This window comes from Protopterus annectens, chromosome 5.part0 (genome assembly GCF_019279795.1).
Source record: "Protopterus annectens isolate FY-2018-M chromosome 5.part0, PAN1.0, whole genome shotgun sequence".
Classification (NCBI taxonomy): Eukaryota; Metazoa; Chordata; order Ceratodontiformes; family Protopteridae; genus Protopterus; species Protopterus annectens.
In genome coordinates this window covers 1,894,282,297-1,894,303,725 of record NC_056735.1, presented here as the reverse complement: position 1 = coordinate 1,894,303,725, position 21,429 = coordinate 1,894,282,297, and the positions used below count along the sequence as shown (strand labels likewise).

Sequence of the window (21,429 nt, the reverse complement as noted above, 5' to 3'; positions counted from 1 at the left end):
TAAATGTGCTGTAGGATTATGGAGGTTTCTGATAAACTTGTGACACAGCTGTACAAAGCTGCAGCCAGAAAATAATTAAATGTCTTGGGTTTGAAGATGGAAGGTGAAATGGGAATACAAGTGTAAATTTAGCTGGTCACTGGTTTGTATAAAAATGTAAAAGTACAAAATTAAAAGACATCATTTAAGATTATGGGTGAACAAGAGTTAAGGGGGACGATGAAAAGCGCAGCAATGGAATATTGGGTGGAAGTCAACGACAGAAAAGTTGGATGAGCAGTGTAAGGGGGAAGTTTGCCCAAGTCCACCATACCCATAGCTGGACAAAGGAGAAAGAGTATTCGTTAGGTAAGGGTGACAGTTTAGGATGAGGGCTCTGAAGATTCTACAGCCAATGACATCATACCAGCAGCAGCAAAGGTATCACAAAGTTCATGGTTGCAATTCAACTCGGAAGATGAGGGGTCTGAGCCTGAACCCTCTTCCACATCCTCACTCAGAAATGCTAAGAGCAGGATCTTCTGGACCTTTCATCAGCAGGAACAATACTTTATAAAAAAAAACATCAATTTCGTGCTCCAAAACAAAAAATCTTCTGACTCAAACTGACAGAACTTCTCCCATTTCATGGAGACCTCCAGGACCTGCAAAGACAGAAGTATAGAAAGCAAAAAATGTTGCAGAGGAGTGCCTCAATGCAGCTAGCAAAAGCCAGTCATTTAAGGAAGGGAATACAAGACAGTTTTTCCCTTGAAAAGCCTCAAACTGCCTTGAGCAAAACAGTATGCATTCAGAGAAAAAAATACAGTTGTGCAAGAACTTGCCATAACAGTATTTGTCCAACTGATCACTGTTGCAGTACTAGTAGCAAATAGGAATATCCTGCCAAGGATAGCTGTACATTTGGCCAGGGTACTAAAGCCAAAAAGTGTCTTCCTCTTTTACTGTATGTTCGACATGTGACCAAAGCACTAGAAGGCTAGGTGAATCATATGGGCATGAAGAATCTCAGGAGTTTCTTACTCCAGGCTAGAAACAGAAAAGGTGATGCAAAAAAGAAAGGCAAAATACTCAAAAGAAAGGAGTGTGAAGCCTACCTAAGCCAAAAAAGGAGAAAGGGAATAATGGAAGGTGGGTTGTAATACAATAACAGTAATCAATTAGACATCTACTGTTAAGGCAAACTCTTATACAACTGTACTATGTTCTTCTTTTGACCACTTTTGCAGAATTACTAACAAATGGGAAGATTCCCAAAGCTTTCAGGATACTGGGGATGTGGACTGAGAAGATGAACTGTGGTCTAAAATTCCGTGAAGGACAGATCATACAAACCCAGATCTAGCTCTAGAGAAAGCATCAGTCTTACAATGTTTAGTAAATGTGCGCATGAAAGACCAAGTGACTGCTTCCTGAATGGAGGCAACAGCTCTGGTAGAACAGGGCTTAACCAAACCTGGGAGCTCTCTTCTATGGAAAGTATAACAAAAAGAATATGGTGGAAGAAGTTCACTTAGAAATTGCTTCAACATTGACAGACCCAACTTTTTTGTCTTGGAAAGAAATGAAAATTGAATCCACATTCAAGACGGACTTAGTTTGTAAATGGGAAAATCTGAGCTGCCTATGGACATCCAAGGAATGCAGGATTCTCTCGCCTTTGTTCTACGGAGAAGGGAAAAAGGGAGGAAATTTGACGGTCTGGTTCAGGGAGAGCTCATTAACAACCCTGGGCATAAAGGATGCATTAGTTCTGAGGGTAACCCTCACCTTATTGGAAAACAGAGAGGGAGAAGCCATAAGAGTATGCAACTCAAACTCTTAACTGAAGAATTACAAAAGCAGGACTGTTTTCAAAGTACCGAAATTAAGAGAAGAGTAAACCAGCTCACAGGGCAGAGGAGTTAACTTTTCCAAGACAAAATACAGGTCCAGAGGAGGAGAAATATATTTTCTTGGTGGTCTGATGTTATAGGATGCCTTTCAAGAACGGTTTGATCTCGAAACGTGCAAACAAGGGTGAATCCAAAGGCAAGCAGACAGAAAACGCAGATGGATGTGCTTTAACAGAGGGATATGCCAGCCAAGACAAATAAGATAGAAATGCCCATTTGATAAAGGTTACATCTGTTCTTTTGGGCACTAAATACAAAATCTCTTCCACTTGGAAGAAATAAAATTCTTATAGCAAATTTTCTAGCCTCCTGTAATACCTGTAGCACATCATCTGAGAAAAGGTGACTAAAAGAATCTAAAAGACGATCAACCAAAGGATTAGATTCATATGTTCAGATGAATGGCAGTGTCCATTTGTTGTGAGATGAAGTCCCATTCTGTGAGGTAATCCATGATGACAGTCTTGGGTCAAATGAATGAGAAGGGAGAAACAGTGCTGTCTAGGGCTAAAGGAGTCACCAGTAGGATTTCTGATTGGTCGTCCTTGACTTTGTGAAGGACCTTGGAAATCAGAGGGAGGGGAGGAAAGCCATAAAGGAATAACCTCCTCCAAGAAAGACATGGCATCCATTTTCCAAGCTTCTGGGCATGGCACTCTGGAGGACAGAACAGTCAGAGCTGCCAGTTATGAGTAAAGCAGAGATCTATCTGGGAAGTACCCCACTGCTGGGTAACCCATTGGAAGCCCTCTCTGTTAAGCATCCATTTCTGAGGGTCTGTGCTTGGATCTGCTCAAGCAGTGCGCACAATGCTTCTCTCAGTGGGGATACAAACTACCTGAAAACAGATTGCGCTGAATGGCTACTTCCCAGGCATTCAATGCAAGTCTGCAAAGGTTAGTAGGATCTCGTCTCCCCTTGCTTATGTACCATGACAGTGGTGCTGTCTGGCTGTACTCTGAAAGGATCTGGAGACCAAAGGTGATGTAAAGATTGCAGGGCTAGTACCAGAACTTTCACCTCCTTGATGTTTATGTGATATTTCTGTCTAGTTTTGATCACACCTGCACCCCATGCCAGGTCTGAAGCATCTGTGTAAAAGTCCTGACAATGGCAAGAACTAGAAAGGTTACTCCTGGATTGAGTGTTACTTGGGTGATCCACCAAAGAAACTTCTTGATGAAAGACGAAAGAGGAATTGGAAAGTTCAAAGGATGGCAATATAGTGTCCACACAGACTTGAGATGCCATTAAATCTTCCTTATGTGGAGTCTAGCCAAAGGTATCATTCAAACAGCTGAAGCTATGCACCTCAAGGCTCTCAAAATCTCTCTTGCTGAGGCCATGTCTTGTGGAAGGAGAGACTGCAGTTATTCTCCAGAAACTGGAGTTTGCCTGCAGGAAGAAATGTGGTTATTGAAATAGCATTAACTCTGCATCCCAGAAACACCAGATCCTGGGAATGGCTTTTGAAGTTTAAGGTGAATCCCAGGCAGTGAAACAGGTCTAGGATAAAGTCATGATCGTCAAAAAATTTTTTCATTTAGACACGTCACCCAGATAGGGAATTCCCTAAAGTTTGCAAAAAGCAATGACAGGAGGCAAGAAATACCTCTGCGGCAGTAGAAAGCCCAAAAGACAGAGCAAAGAATGGAAAGTGAAGCTGTAAGACACTATCTTAAAGACTTCCTGTTTTTTGGGGAAATTGGGCTATGAGGACATGCCAACATGTTGTTCACAGTCACCAAGAATACCCAAGGAAGGATTATTTGAGGAAGACTGGAAGGTTTCCATTTTAAATTGGAGACTAGTTCAGAATTTTCTCCACTTCCCTTCTTTTCTAGGGACTAGAAACAACCTTGAGGAAAATCCTTTTCTCTGCTGAACAGAAACAATCTCTACGGTGCCCTTATGAAACAACTCTCTTGGACAGATACAACTCTCTTGGACAGATGTTGAGAACCAAACTGTCAGAACTTATCAATTCCCAAATCTGAAGGGAAATTGGAAGTTTCTTTGACAAGAGGGGTAAAAAGTTTGGAAGAGACTGAAGGAGAGCATGAGAGGCGGGGAAAGATGGTCACAAGAAGGCTATCTGGTCAATAAAAGGAGGATTTTGATCCTTTGTACTCCTGCTTTGATTTGTCCTGAAACATCTTTTTTATAAACTTCTTTCCCTTTTGTTCATTAAAAAAGGGATCAGCCTTAGGAGGATAGATTCTTTTAAAGGTTTTGGGCAGGGGAAATGAAGATCTACACAAAATCATGCACAATCTTGCCTCTCCCCTGTAAAGTCTTAAAAATATCAGCTGCAGCAGAGCCAAAAAGAGATTATCCTTATCTGGGAGGACATCAAAAGTTTGAATTTACCATCCTCTTGGTAGGGACTGCAATTTAAGCCAAGATAACCTCAAAACAGAACCAGTAGGAGCTGCTCTAGAAGATGAATCAGCTGCATCATAGCTGCATTTGATGGAATGTCTAGCTGCTTGAGAGTCAGAGTTCAGAACTGAAAGAGTTGAGGCTTTAGTGTCTGAATCTGACATAAGGTAACTGAGGTCTCCCCAGGATACACAAGATATATGATCATAGGAGTCTGGTAATTCAAGGCTCAGAACGAAAGAGTAGTAGGATGTGTAAACATTCTTTCCCTATCTGTCAACAGTCCTGACATCTTCATCATTAGGCAATGCACTGGAAGATAGCAACACCTTGGTAGGTTTGTTAAATTTCTGGGAAGCTACAGCAGGGTCAGATGAAAGATTTCTATACAGAAATTTAAGAGACTCCTAAACCCTATACTAGTGTGAAATTTCTTGGAGGCAGAAGGGCTAACATTCTGAATTAAGGGGAAGTGATGACAAAGGCATCCTGCAAAGCTTCCAAAACTGGCAAATGGATGACGGTATTGGGACCTCCCAATATTTAAAAAGTACAGTGGCTTGTTTGCATATCTGATACCTACTTACCTTCCCACTGAAGTGCTTCATAATTTTTAACAGTGCCCCCCCACCCCAAAAGAAAGTTAATCTGGGGTAAATGAGGAGACAGTGTCATGCTCCTCAAAATCCATAGGTGACTGTATCTGGGAAGAGTAAGTCAAAAAATCTGTATCCAAGTCAGAGTCTTCTTCCTCAGAAAATAAATCTCTAGGTCTCCTTTGAGAAGAATAAGGATTGGGAGCAGAAAAAAAGAACCAAGAGACATGATAGCTTTAAGGTGCCCCTGGAAAAACTCATGCCACTCATGCTGAGGGCCCCTAACACAAGGAGGACAAGAACGGCACGCTTGGTCTTCTGCTTCATTTAGTAAGAACATGACCTTGCACATAACAAGCAGGGTCCATCCCCAATGACATACCTCAATAAGGGAACTGGAACTTCTTCCCCAACTAAAATTTAAGGAATATCCTTAGTCCCTCAGATGTACCCAGCTGTGGTTCTCCCTTCACAGCCAAGATGGTCATCTGAGCAATCTGACTAGTTGCACTTAGAGGATGTCTCATCAGTTTCTGAAGAGGTCGCAACATCGAGAGCACCCAGAAAACCCAGACAGTCCAAAGACTCATCAAGAAGTACAGCAGACACCCAGGTCCAACCAAACACCAGAAGCTTCAGTCTTTGGTTGGAGACAGACGTCATATTACCGAGCTTCTGAAGCCATTGTAACCTGTGCAAGTACTTTGAGCCCTTGGTTCTCAAGATAACTTTTTTTTAGAAAAGGCAACTGGCTCCTAAGGGTCTTAGGAACAAATTACTAACCAACAGTACACATTTTGTGTGACTGCAGCCTAAACAAAATAAGCATTTAGAATGACTGCCCTTAAAAGGAATTTGTTTTCCAGAGTCATTTTCCTCTCCTGGTTAACAATGAAAATTTTGTCAAAATAAGATGAAAAGAGGAAGATACTCCAACATGGATAACTAACCTGTCCAAGGCAACAAACTGCCACAGGCCATTCAGCTGAGAGACTAAAGATGAAACGCATATTCAATGTTCAAGCTGGCAGCAAGAAAGTTCCGAGGTACTTTGTGCTCTTACACCTCTTATGTACCACCTACACTTCACATCTTTTTGATCATATGTCAGATGTACAGCATGAAAGGAAGACTCCTTGGCTTGGTTATCCTAGCAGGACATACCGCTATTCTTGCCAGGAGAACCCCATTCATTAGTAATAACTGCAACAGTAATCAAAGGAAGGACATCTACCTGTACTGAAACGTATGCCTGTTCAGACTAAACCTTTTATTTGTGGACTCCAAACAATGTGCCAAAAAAGGTGTCCTCGTGATCAGTGATACTATCCAGATACACTGTTGTATCACTAGTATAACAAAAGGAGAGTCAACACCTGGCACTTAATTCTCAACTGTGCTTACTGAAATGACATACAGGATGGGAGAGATATCTCACAATCCCTTTGGAACTAACAAGCAGCCTCTCTCTGAGTACAAGTTTCTATTGCATCTTTCTATGGTTAATGCAGTCCCATCATTTTTGCAGAGATGGCTTAGCCTTTAAACAGAGCTCTTTATATGGGACTGGGAAGAAACAAAGAGCACATAAGATGGAGCAGATTTTAGTTCAACTGTGGCAAAACATGAGCAAGGCATAAGGACACAAAAATTAATAAAGCAGTCCATACATGAAATGATCTGCAATGAAGCATAACTTATAGCCAGTGCTGAAATCAGTCATCTTTAAACAGTGACAACGAAAAAGAATAAGAAGCATGCCTTTATGTTAATAACACAAAACATCTGCAACAGTGTTAGTATACAAGAATGTACAGAAAGGATGAAAACAAGCTTGAACAGATTTTAAGTAGCAGTTACAACATGGCAGCATAAATTTAATGCAAAAAAATGGATCTAGAAATCAAAACCCCATGGAAAGCAAATGTACAGTCTTAGGGAAAAGTAATAACAGCAGAAGTGAAACTTGACATTGGCTAGATATATTAGCCAACTAAAGGTAATTAAGCAAGGAGACAAATTACAAAGAAAAGCTGGTAGGATGCTGGGATATTAAGAAATGGGTATCACCCGAAGAAAACACAAAGTTAAAATTACTTCAGATAAAAATGTTTAGACCCTACATATTGCACTTCATGTAGTTCTCTATACTTCACCTTTCAAAGCACTCTGGCAGAAATGCAGAGTTTCAAAGCAAGTGAAAAAAATACACTATGTACCAGCAGCTACATAAAAACAAAAATCAGCAGACCACATAGGCCAAGCAATCTTAATATACCATTAAAGTCTTGTTGTTGTGTCTTTCGGCTTTTCCCGGTTAGGGGTCACCACAGCGGAACTCCGGCCCGCTAATGATTGGCAGTAGATTTTTACGTGCCAAGTTGCCGGCCCTGACGCACAACCTTCAACGAAGGTACGCCCATTCACGCACGTCTCCACACAGAAGAGCTCTAGCTGAGAATCGAACAGGATAACATCTTACTGTGAGGAGACAATGCTACCGCAACACCACCACTGCAGTAATATACTATTAAAGTCTACCGTTTCTAAATATTATCTAATTTACTGAACAACTTCAAAGACCAAGCAATGTTAACAATCATCAACAGATAAATGAAAAAGGAATGTTATTTTACCTTAAAAGCAGCTCAAAATGCAACATGTTAACTACAACAGAACACCTCCAAACTTACCTGGTAAGCTTTCAGTTAAGACTGTTAGTGTTTGTCCCCCTACATTCTGCAGCTGAAAGGGGTGCTCTCTGGGTGCACTGACTAAGGCTTGTTTTCCACCAATGTCCTGGATATTAGCAAGTTCTTCATTAAGAGTGAAAGATACCTGAAAAACAACCATAACACTTAAAATTACCCCAACAACATTTCTTCCCATCACATAGCATCAAAGACCCCTCAATGCAGCATAAATTCCTGCCCCAAAGGAAGATGTTTAATCCCATTTTCTCAAACTTAAATCACAATGCATCGCAGCATTCCCAGCCATGGTCATACTTTCCACTCAAGAAAACTCATTAAACTCAGTGTAGGAGTACATAAGTTTGCCAAGTTTACCGGCAACACACTAATGAGTCTGAATTGGTACTAAACAGTTTCTGAACAATTGTCAGCAAACTAAATATTACACAGTACATTACAAATCAGTCAACTTGGACAATGCTAGCTTATGAAGTATAATTTCCGTGATTTATCATACATTATCTCCCTGCTTCCTAGCACACACTATTACTGTTGTGTCTAGCTGGAATAAATTTTATGACAAAACTTCAGTTGCATTAATCAAGTAATATCAAAGCAGATCAAAGCACTCCAACTAGATGAAAGCATAAAACAATAATGGTGGAAGACTACTAGTACTTAATATGTTCACCTATACATTGCACATAATCTTATTTGGATGCAGCTTTTTTCTTTACTTGTTCAAACACGTACTAAAATGAGATATTGTATCATAGCACAATAATTCAAAGGGATGACTTTCCAAGATGGCTGTACACTGATCAACAGCTTAACTTCAACTCTCCCAGTGTGAAAAAAAACACTGAAAGACAATGCCTGGGAACTCTTGTCACTTTTAGTAAACTCTGTTATTGGCTAGCAAGTACACTGCTTCTATGCTAGCAAAGAAGAAACAGAGACAGCCTCAAAGAAAACCAACTAGAAAAGGTGAGGAGGAAACAATGAATGGGAATAATCCTGCAGCTGTTCAATAAAAAGCAGAATGTCAGTGTTTGGAAGGACACTGAATGGAGGGAAAAATACAAAGTAATTCAATTTCTGTTCTTAACACTACTTCTAGACAACTGTTCACACTAACAATTGCATATTTTATAGTAAGGCATATTTAGCTGCTTTTGTATGTGATAATGATAAACAAAAGTTTTACTTATTTTTTAGTATGAAGAAATGAAGGCTTTACAACACAAAAAGAGGAAAAAGGCTAGACAAAAGCATATCTAAGATAGGCTGCAATACTGGGTTGTTGAGGTGGGGGATGGGAAGCAAATGTACACAAACCGTAAATATATACATATATCTATATATAATCACATATATATATATATATATATATATATATATATATATATATATATACATATACATATATACATACACACACATATATACATACACACACATACATGCACACACACATATATATATATATATATATATATATATATACATACACATACACACATACATACACATATACATATATACACACACACACACACACACACACACACACACAGCGCTGATATTCTCTTACTTTTACATAGGTGAATGTCAGGATTAATGAAACGTTTTCCTTTAGCAATAAATGTTTCAGCTTACCTTTAGAAGTCTGCAGCTGAGGACTACATTTTTTTCTCTTACGTTTCAAAAGAGACAAGCTGATAAGGCAATAAAAAGCCAAAACACTGGTTTCTTCAAGGCCAAAAGTTAATGTTTTCTGAAAACATGCAAGTTGTTTTTGAAATCTGCGAGGTGAATAAAGATAAAATGACAAATTTGTGTAAGCAGAAGTACAGGCAATAACATGCATCTTAGTATGGCTAACCGCAACTTTAGGAAAATTAAGGCCTGTGTTAGCAACTGTTTCATTGGGACAATTGCTCCTATTAAACTTCATTATTTGAAGATCTACGTAGTTTTGTGCGCTTGTATAATGTGAAGTTATGGGGATGTTCTAAGGTGGGGGGGGGGTTTTGTGATGGTTTTCATTACAACAAGAAGTCTTGTAAAATGTGACATAGGTTCTCATGTTGATAAGAAAAACAAAACATATAAAGGCTCAACCTGCCAAACATTAGTGGATGCATCACAAAAGCTGGACACAGACATTTAAAAAAGCCGTCATATATAACAGGTGGGAATGACTTATTATAATGGCCACACTTTCCATATTCTGTTGGTGTGTGAATCACCTGACAGGTACAGAGGAAAAGGAAAAGACTACTTAGATTAAGAAATGCAGAGTACAAACAATGCTACAGGAGACGCATTTAGAAGGAAATGAGCATATGAATTTGATAAAGAATTTCAAGATGTACATTTAGCAGAATACCAGGGACAAAGGAAAAGAGGAGTACTTATATTAATTGGTAGAGGAGCGGAAAAAAGATATTAGATTTGTGATAGTAAGGGGCTATTGGCAAGGGACAAGTATTATGCTAGCACATATTTGTATTCCACCCAAAACTGCTACTAACGAACTTAACAAAAAAAAGGGAGAAATAATTAACTTTCAGCAGGGAATATTACTTAGAGACTGGAATGTAATTTGCAACAATGAGGCGGGCCTAGAAGGGAAAATATAACAAGGGGATAGATTTCTGAAGAAATTTAAGAAAATGTTTGGTATGGAAGACGTGAACTTCGACAGAATTTAGATATTACCCCCCCAGAGTACTATAACTGGGCTAGACTTGTATTATATTTCACAGGAACATGTGTATTTAAATTGAGAATTACACACTATTTCAGATTATGCACCAATAATTACCAAGATAAAAAAGCAGAGTAATGAAGTAAATAAGACACTGGCTCGTTCCCACCTACACGTTAAAAAGAGAGGAATTTAAGGAATGGGTAATGGAAATTATTCAGAAGTTATTAAGGAAGACTGAAATTACTCTAAGTTATAGCTAGTGATTGGGATAAAATCAAAATAAGAGTTTAAAAATACGGTAGAAATAAAGGAAAGAGATATATGGTTAATAAGTAATGTTTGCAGCTTCAGATATAATCTGCCTCTCCAAAACATTTTATCTTTCAAAACGCAGACCCATCATAAAGTAAACTGAAACCAGCAATGTGGTGTGCAGCCACACCTCTCAGCTCTCCAGAATTTCTCAGTATGTCCAGATTTCTACCCAGATTTTAGTTTGTTCCTCATAAAAATTTATGGTTTTCTGGCAAATAATTGATGGCTGAAGTCACTAAATAAGACAGATATTTGAATCTCAAACTTCATATCCTTTACAAAAAATGCAAAACCTTTACTCCAGCAACTTTCTAAATTTATAACGGCAATATTGAAAATCCATCTCTGACTGTGGTCTTTCTTCCTCCCATTATTTCTGGATTTGTTCTGAATTCTTGAGCTAAGGGGTTGACAGGTATGTGTACAGCTGTGTCTATTTCTTTTCTGTAGAGTCTGCAATTATCCCATTTCATGCACCTGTGCACCATTTTCTAATAGTTCAGTATCCTGAGCTACCATGATCAGTCTTTCATTTTTTTGGTTAAAAGTTTACCTCTTCTTGACCATTAAAAAGTCCTACATTGAGCCACATAAGACTGATCAAACTATTATCTGTACTTTCAACCATAACTGTGATCTTTGGACTACTTTCTCCCCATCCGCTTTTTTCTGGGTAAGACACTTGCTGCTTTTTTAGTGTATTTTTTTATTCAGCATTTCAGATCTCCTCCTGAGTTGATTTTAGTTCTACTCCCTCAAAATGTCGCTTTTAACCTGAAATGGAGGTAATCTTAGATTTTTCTTCCTGATTCAGTTCTTTCATAATGGGTGGATCTACAAAGATCAACATATACATATTACACAGTCCAACAAATGAAAGCCCATGCAGTCATTCAGCTTAAAAATTCATGCCTCCATACACTGATTTTTTATACGCTATATGAAAGATATGGAATCGGCCATGTTTTCCTGCTTTTCTTTTGAAACAAGCCAACACTTTGGGGGGCCAGTTAAACTATACCAGAGCTATATGATGAAACACCGATGGTACCAACTGCAGGACTTACAATGATGCCATCCACCTAATGACTACCTAATATGACTGCTGCTTCTATTCAGTCAATAAAAGTCACTCTTACACTGACAGAAGGAAACAAGAAACCCAAAAATGGTCACTGCATCATGATATGAAATAACAGAACAACCAAAATTTAGAACAGAACTACCCAAAACAGAAAGACGAGCATGGATTTTTGCACAACAATATACCAAATAAAAGGCTAACAATCAAACCACTTAAACAATGCATCAAAATCCAGTTATGTTATCCTAAAAGAGCTGCAAACGTATACTCAAAAAATGAGGCTTTGAGAGTGGAAAACAAACTGAACACTACAGTGCAAAGTCTAGAGATCCAAAAAAATATTTTTCATATGAAAAAATGCCTCGCAATGAAGCAATTAGCTTTAGTTGACACTTCCAATTTCAACTTGCTCTAAGAAGGCAAACAACATAAGTCAACTAATAGTGGATCAAAAAATTAAAGCCAAAGGATCAGTAAACTCAGAGGGAGGAAAAAAAAACAGCAGCTATGTTCACACAGCTTTTTAAATTACACAATGAAGCCATCACCAACATTAAGTGCTAGTGGAAACAATGCATAAGGCTCTACTCATCTTCTTCTGGGTCAAATGAGTTTATCTTATTTACTCGTTTGACAACCAGGTAAGTGGACAGATCCACAATGGCTCATGCTCAGCCCTGACTGAAAACATAGAAAACTGGATTACGTACAACTTCAACTATTCCTTTAATACAACAAAAGAACAAGCCACAGTCATTGCTTCTGTTCAACCAGTTTGTATTTCTTACACAACAGCTGTACATATATTACAAAGGGTATGACCACAGCAGAAATAGATTGGTTTGTTCTTTAAAAACAGCAAACAGCATTTACACCCTTAATAAAGGAAAAAAATCATAAGACTTGGGGACCTCCAAGATTGCACAGCTTATGTCTAGCTCTCCCAATGTGAAAACAGAAACTCAGCACAGAAAGCCAGCAGACTTGTGTTTATGGGTAAATTTCAGTAACTGGATAGTGACTGTACTGCCTGGATGCCAGGAATAAAAGAAATACAGGAAGCCCGAAAAAATCAGCTACAAAAAGTGAGGAAGAAACACGGACTGGGGCGTGTTTTGCAGCTGTTCAGCAAAAAGCAATGCAACCTTCAAGACATGGCTTCCAGTAACCTACAGGAAGATATAGGGCAACTGCATACAGACCTTGTTAAAATAAACAAAACAATGATGGAGTATATCAACACAAACAACAAAAGGCTGGAAAAATGGAAGAAGCTTTAAACTGATATTCAGATGAGATGATAACGCTGCAAAAATCAGAGGTTGGAAGAAAATAATGCCTGAATATGACACTGCTCAGGAAGAGATCTTTCAAAAAATAACAGAATTAGGAGGACAGCGCACATAGGGAAAACCTGAGATTTTCAGCTATACCAGAGAAGTTGGAAGGAACAGACTGCATTAATTTTATGAAAGCACAAATAAGCAACTGGACTCTTATTCCACAGCAGGAGTTGTAAGTTGAAAGGGCATATCGTGTGTATGCTCCAAACCTGGCAATAAGACAGCAATCTAGACCTTTAAAAGTAAAGATGCAATCCTACCAGCAGAAGGAGGCGATTCTGACAAAATTGTGGCGGAAGGACTAAGTACTAAAAGTGAGAGACAGCAGTTTGTTTGTGAAGAAAGATTATTCATCGTACACCAGACAGAAGAGGAGCAGATTTAACCCACTATTCAGGGAATGTAGTGATTCAGGTGTGAGATTCAAACTGCTGTACCCAGCTGTCTTCAAGGTCTTCTTCCCTGGAGGGACAAAATAATTTTTTGCTGAAGTACATGTTTAAGGAGGAAATGCAAAAGTTTGTCCAACAAAAAGTGAGCTGTAAAACAGATGGATATTCTGCTTCTTCTTGTTCTGGACTACAGAGAGGCTACATATGAAACCTTTTCCACTGTTTCAACAGAAAATGTTGGAGAGAAGGAAGGGATGACAAGAGCTGACTAGAAGAATCTAGAGTATGATGGCAATGAAGCAGAGACAGGATTTCGGAGATGAACAGCAATGAAACCAGTAACGTAATATAGAATTACAATGCAATATTATTTGCGAAATATGACTGAACAAGAAATTCTGAAAACGTTGAACTTTCTCAGAGTTTGTTAAACTTGTGGGGAACTCTAAAGCATATACCCTACCTCATGTCATTAATGGTAGGAAAAGTGCTTTGGGGAGGACAAGAGGAGGGAGAACGTTATCTGTAGGCAAAGATTTTTTTTCCTTAAATAGTACCAATTTTGTGCCATGTGGTTTTCTTTACATGCTATAAAGTCCTTTTTCATTTTCAAGTGTAATGGGGACCGTAAACAGGTGCTTCTGTTTTTTTTCTCTTTCTCCCCTCCTTCTATTCTTGTTCAGTTTTAAGAAATGTAGGCACTGCAATGCATGAAAAATCCTGGTTAATAAGAGAGATTAATATGCTTTCTCTCATTCTTGCATGGGGAAACTACTGCATTAAAGACCTTAAAACTTGTTAATAAAACAGTCTATGAGAGAGCAAGTAAATGGAAAAGAACATTGAATATTATAAGGCTTTTTTCTAGCAAATACATGTAAGCTCCTAACAATTCTGCAGCTGGTCTTCATGTTTCCATGGAAACAATCTGATAAAGAGAAACTGGCTGACAACCTATCTCAATGCATGAAGACAATCCGATAAAGAGAACGTGGCTACAGTCTGGTAGAGAGTGATTGGCTGAGGGGAAAAAGAACTTGCCTAAGAGAAGACTTCTCAGAAAGCACTCTGTTTTTCCCCAATGTAGATAGTACTCTGAGTATTCAGGGGTTTTCCCAAAGTAGACAATATTTTCAAAGGATTCAGGGGCTTTCCCAAGGTAGTTAATGTTCTCTGAAAACATTCAGGGGTTTTCCCAGCTGGCAGAGCTATAAAGAAGAGACAAAACCAATTAGCACTTAGTGGAAGCACAGACTGCACAATGCGTCTTAGCATGGATGCCCTTTCTTTTAGGTTATCTAAAGTCTAAGTGTGGCTGTCAGTTTGGGACTTTTGTTCTTATTAGGAGGTTAAAACTTCTATATTTGAAGGTGTACATAGTTTTGTGTGTTAGTATTAAGTTAATAGGTTTTAGGGGGGCATTGGGATGCATTTCTTTTTTTGTTTGAGGGCTTTCAGTAAAACAAAAAGCTTTATAAGATATGGTATAGGCTCAAATGGATATGACAAGAAACAGCTATATAAAAGTTCAACCTACCAAAAATTATATGCATGCAACACAAAGGCCAGAACTAGACGTTTAGCAAAAAAGGTGTTACATACAAATGTCTGGAATAATAACTTTTAATATAATGCTTTCTTTAATGTCTTTAAAGGTAAATGACCTCACAGATAAACACAAACAAGAAAGAGCAGTGAACTATATTAAAAATGTAGAGTGCAAATAGCTATGTTAAAGGAAACATACTTAGAAAGAAATGAATATGTGAATTTGATATAGAAAAGTTTTCAGGATGGTTATTCAGCAGAATACCGGAGACAACTGAAAAGAGGAGTACTTATATTAATTGCAAGAGGAGTTCCAATAGTGACAGAAAAAGATAAAGATAATGATGACAGATTTTTAGTGCTAAGGGGCTACTGGCAATAGAGGAGGATTACACTGGCATGTATTTACATTCCACCTAAAACTGCTGTAATGGAGCTTAACAACATTCTGGGAGAAATAATCAGTTTTCAGCAAGGAATATTACAGGTGGGGACTGAAACTTGATTTGCAGCAGTGAGGATGTGTCTGAGGCACAGAAGGGAAAATATAACAAAGCATGGCAGATTTTTGAAGAAATTTATGAAAATATTTGGCACAGAAGTTTGGAGTGAATTTACATATTATTCCCCAAGATATAAAAACTGGGCTAGGCTAGACAGAATTTACATTTCACAGGAACATATGCATTTAATTGAAAGTCTTGACATCCACCCAATAACTATTTCAGATCATGCGTCACTAATAGCTAAAATAAAAACACAGGGTAATGATATAAAAATGAGACACTGGTGTTTTCCCAACTATTTGTTGAAAAGACAGGAACCTAAGGAATTGGTAGTGGAGACTATTCAGGAGCTGTTAGAGAGGATAGAAATTTCTTCTGAAAATATAGCTAGGGAGTGGGAAAAAATTAAGGTGGAGTTTAAAATAGGGTAGAAATAAAACAGCTATGGTTAAAAAGTAACAAGAATGGTTTAGAGACTGACAAATGTGAAAGTACTGCAGAAAATGGGGAATCTCACAGAATAAGAGGAGGATCAACTGCAGAATGCTAGGCAGAAAATAATGGATTACCTTGATAATATGCACGAGCTTAGAAAGATTGCTGTAAAGTAACTTTTTTGATAACACTAGAGCACAAAACTTTCAGCACAATGACTCAGGCAACAGAAAGTAGAAACGGCCATCTCCAAACTTAGGTAAAGGCTGCCAGCCTAGCTAGAATTTTGTAGATGATTTTGTCATTTGTAAATATTAATCTAAGTCGCAGGCTAGTTCTCTTAAATGTGAAGAGACTGTAGTGGATGTTGGACTGAAAAAATATAACAGTGCACTCTGCTGTAAGAAAGCTGATAAGTCAAGCATTTCATGAAATTCTTTGATCTAAAACTCTAAGCAGAGATGTCTAGGAGGCATTCTGCCTATTGTTTTGAGGCCAGAATTAATGGCTAGAATTTACATGTATAATTTCTTTTATTGCTCTGGCTTCCTGATCAGCTGCAAGATCAGTCTATTAACCTCTGAGTTCCGTTAGCCTGGGAACCAGAAACAAATGGTGTAATCTGAAATGAATCAGTGGTACTGTGTTATCAATTTAAGGACAGAAAGAATGAGAGCATTTGAGCATTTTGTCTTGAAAACATCCAACTCACCACTCTGCCTGTGTCTGTATGTAAGTAGGATCTTGGAGTTTAGTGTTTCTCTTAGTCTAATCTTCCTAATTCCTAGCTATTTCTAAGTGTTTTTCTGTGTTGATGTCAAAACTATTCTACTGTATTATTTTAAGCATTTTCCTGTGATCTCTGAACTCTTGACTAGCACTGTGCAGTAAGTATTGTCTTGTTATTAATTATTATTAAACATTTTTAAACATTTCAGCTGTAGCTGTTCTGTGTAGAGATAATTTAAGATCTAAGAGTACATTTCATTTATACAGTGACACTGTACCAAGTCACTCCAAATAAGCCTTGACTGTTAAGTTGCACTTACCATTTGGATAATAATATTGCACAGTATAATTGGACACACTTTCATAAGGGTCTTTTGGGAGCTGATAAATATTAGTGGGTGGTGGCAAGTGGTACTACCATATAGTCTGGGTAAAAAGGGCACAGCTGGAGAACCTGTGCCAGCCTTCCCCAGGAGTGTCCGTGGGGTTGTACTCTTATCCCAAAGTGTGTGTGTGTCAGCTACTTGGGCAGGGACATGAAACACTGGTTGGACAGAGAGTGTGCTGGAGGTTTTAGCTTGCACACTAGGCTGAGATCTGTACCCTATAGTTGTACCAGTCGGGAGTCTTATTGGGGACCTGGAGAGAAAGGGAGAAACCAGCCCCAAACTGACTGTGATCTCTGTGTGCTCTTAAGGGAAATTGTACTTTACTGTGTGTGTATTATCCTTTCCCAATATGGACGTCCCTCACTGGTGTTAGTGGTGAGTACTGAGGCTCCTTGATTGCTGGGCCAGTGCACGGGTGTCACATATAACAAAGAAAATAACAAGAGATCCTTTAGAGGTATTAAAAATATTTTGGAAATTCTAGGAGAGTCTCTATAAAGTAGAGAAATCTGGAAAATCAAGAGGAGATACAAATGGAAATGATTATGGAAGAATGAAATATGCCAAGGCTAGAGGTAGAGGCGGCTCAATTACTAACAGTTAGGACAGAAGGAAATGAGATAAAAAATTGTGATGTATAACCAATCTACAGGAAAGTCCCTGGAATACATGGTATTCCTGTGGAAGTTTGGAAGCTGGAAGAAAAAAAAATTATAAAGATCTGGAAAATTTTGTTCAACAATATCTTAAGAGGAGAAGTACCACCATCCTGGAAGAAAGCACTGGTAGCTGTAATACCTAAAGGGGGTAAGGATCCATTATATCCAGCTTCATACAGGCCCATTATTATAAAGTGCTCATGTTCATGTCTATAATAGCTAAAAGAATGGCAAAAGTAATGCCAAAACTGATAGATATGATCAATGTGGTTTTGTGTAGGGGAGGCAAACATTTGACAACATTAAACAAAACACTGATGATCCAGAAGGAAGCAGACTAAGAAAATACCGTTGTTGTTGTTGGGTCTTGATGCAGAGAAAGCATTTGACAGAGTAAGATGGGACTTTATCAGCACGGCAATGGAAGCATTTGCATTTCCTGAAAAAAATATAAGGTTGTTCAGGAGAATATGAGGGATTGGAGCTAAAATTAAAGTGGGTGGGGTCCTCTGTGATAATTTCTGCTTGAGCAGAGGAACTAGGCAGGGGTGTCCTCTTTCCTCTTTATCATTTACATTATATTTAGAACCACTGGCGAAGGAAATAAGGGATTCATAAATTCAAGGACATAATTGGTATGGTAGTCAAGAAAAGCTGGCTTTATTTGCAGATTTTATATTATTATTTTGTACCTGCCAAAACCAGAAAAAGATATTACACTGCTGTGGAACATTCTGAGACAGTTTCATCTTTTCGGCATACAAAATTTATGAAGCTAAAACAAAGGCAGTAGTGGTAAACTATGTACCCACACATGAAATGGTTCAGGAATACCCATATTTATGTGGACATGATAAAATGAAATATTTAGGAGTATGGATTAAAAAGCATTCTAGTATGGCAGCTAAGGATATGTGGGAAGAGACTAAATAAAAGATAATGCAAAAAACTGAGAAAATGGAAGCTTTGCTATATAGATATGGATAGTAAAATGCAAGTGTTAAAATGTTTTTAGTTCTTGCAGCTTTACACACAGGTCAGGCATATTTTTCCAGAGGAGAAGTTCTGGGTAGCAATTAATAAAGAGCTGAAGGACTTCATCTGGGAGGGGAAAGATGGCAAGAGTCAAGTGGAATAAAGCAGTTTCTTCCAGTAGAGCAGGGCAGACTTGGTGGGATTACCCAATCTGAATGAGAATTTCAGAGCTACACAGTTAAGACTCCTATACATAGCACAAGCAGAAAACTATAATACAAAGTGGAAAGGGATGATGATGAAACACAGGGGAAGCTCGGGAAACAAGGGGAGACTGGGATTTTGGATGCAGGGTTTAAGAACAACAATAATCATGCAGAATATTATATTCATAAAGTAGCAGAAAGTATTCCAAGAACTAAACCAACACGGGAATGGAGAAAGAAGATTCTGCCAATAGGGATGACTACAATTAAGGATACAATAGGCAAAAGGAGGCCTGAACTTATTGGAGAAAACTGGCAAAGGAACCAGGATATTGGGAGCAAATAACTAGAGAGGGAAAGATGATAAATTCTTGACATCTTCCTATTCTATTTGGACTGCAGGTTAGAGATTGCCTTCCCTATCAGGGACGGGTTTATATCAGAACATCGAATAGTCACAATTTCGAATCACGTTACATCGAACTGGTTACATCAAACCAGCAAAACATCGAAAGGCTATCAATGGCAGTTTCCAACTGGGACATAACACATTCAGGGTGTAGGTGGGGGGCAAGCCCCCTGCACCCCCCCCGCTACTTAAATATACCAACTCCGAGATTGCGCTACAGTGTAAGAAAGGGAAATCTTCCATTTCCGCACTGTAGTGCACTGAAGTGCAATCGCCAATGTGGTATATTTAAGTGGCAGGGGGTCTTGCCCCCTGCATGGAGCAATTTGTTTTTAACATACACTCCACATACTGCTGTTTTTTTAAGTTTCGATGTTATCCGTTTCGATGTATTCGATTCGATGTAACGTGATTCAAAATTATGGGGTTTCGAGGTTGTGATATAAACCCATCAGGGACCGATATCAGAGCAGAGGCAAAGAGAAAGAAATAAGGGGGTCCTAAACGAAAGACCAGCACTGGCAGAGTTTTAAATAGAATTTAGAACAGAAGCTGCCATTAAAAAAGGAATAATTAGTACAGCATACAAAATATTGCATGATAACTATAAGAATCAGAGGAGGTTAAAAAGGATTGGGAAGAGAGATTGGATAAGCAATTCACAAAGAAACAATGGGAGGATATATGTATGTCTCCCAAATATGCAACAAAATCTAGAAGATTTAGGATTTTTGCCTGGAAATGTTTACAGAGATATTTTATACCACAAGTAGACTACAGAGAATTCTTCCTCAGATACACAGTAAATATTGGAGGTATGTTGGAGGTATGAAGGGTAAGAAAGAGGTAATTGGGAACATATTTTGTGTGAGTGCAGTGAGTTGGCGGACTTTAAGGATTCCCTACAGGATACACTGTCAGAGATGCTGGGTGGTCAGATTGGTCTGACTAGGGAGATAGCTATGACACAGAATAGGAACTGCCTAAGCATGGTAAGGCCTTGCTGTGTCTAATTATGGTGGCTGCCAAAAAAAGCAATTACTAGAAAATGGAAATCAAAATCTACTGGAAATAGTGAATATAGTAAGAGAGAGTAAACAACTGGAATTGAGATCTTTAGAAAAAGGGTAGGAGCAAACTACATAGGAAAAAAATAGGAATTGTGGAAACAATACATACAAGGGAGGAATGATGCCTAAAAGGCAGCAGGACTTAAGTGAGCTATGCAATGTTTGAGTGAAAAAGATTTGGTAGATTACAGGTAATGTATAATGTTTGCAACTGAGTGTGTGTGTGTCAGTATGGTTTGTGATGTAAAATGCTTATAACTAGGATTGTGTTGGTGTGGTTTATTTTCATTTATATAAATGTATGATTGCCTATATAGGAAGTGTAATGAAGATATAGCTCTAGTAAAGCATGCCTTACATTAAAGTAAGCAAAGGCTTATTGCCTTTTCACAGCAAAATTTAATACAATTGGTTGATTACGTACCCAAGACCACTTTTGGTACTTTACATCCAAGGTTCTTTTTTGACAAGGATATTAGCCATGAGCCTTCTCAAACGGATTTAGTTAAAGCACCTAAAATCAGTAATGAAAGTGTACAACCATACAATGCAAAAGATACTGTCCTTACCTACACTAGTAGAGGGGAAACCTGCTGACAAAGATCAATTTCAATAGCTGCCTCGGGCATTAAGGAAAGACTGGAAACATGAACTCTGTCACTAGGGATACAATGAAATGGTTTGCAATTAGAAATTCTTATGGCTGAAGTGAGTTACAGTCTTCAGTTTTTCAGGATACGAAAGTACAGTTGCGTTAGAAACAACTTATAAATGGGGATGTTAAAGCAGATCCACTGTTGCATCACTCATTTTCTGGATACCCTATGTACAGGTACTAGACAGGCCATCCTGACTTCTAGAGCTTTACTTTACCATATACCACAGCTTCAGCCAAGGCCCTCCCATCAGGGCACATGGATATGGGTGCTGTATGAGGTGTGTCAGCTGAAGCCATCTTCGGATCTTTCTTGCCCTTGCTCACAAGCCAGGGAACAGACACAGGCATTAAAGCCCTAATGAACCAGATAGAGTCTGTGTACTCCATGTCCAGCAGAGACATCTCCTTACTTCCTAAACAGGGAGACTG

The 21,429-nt window shown here is 38.5% G+C and overlaps 1 protein-coding gene across 1 annotated transcript in view; it reads right to left on the bottom strand.

Moving 5' to 3' along the window:
• GTF2F2 (general transcription factor IIF subunit 2) overlaps window positions 1-21,429 on the bottom strand; it is a 2,274,453-nt gene that overhangs the window by 2,035,889 nt on the left and 217,135 nt on the right. Inside the window, exon 5 of the mRNA XM_044071713.1 lies at window positions 7,567-7,711. Coding sequence (XP_043927648.1) covers window positions 7,567-7,711 — 145 coding nt within the window. The remainder of the gene's footprint in view (window positions 1-7,566; window positions 7,712-21,429) is intronic.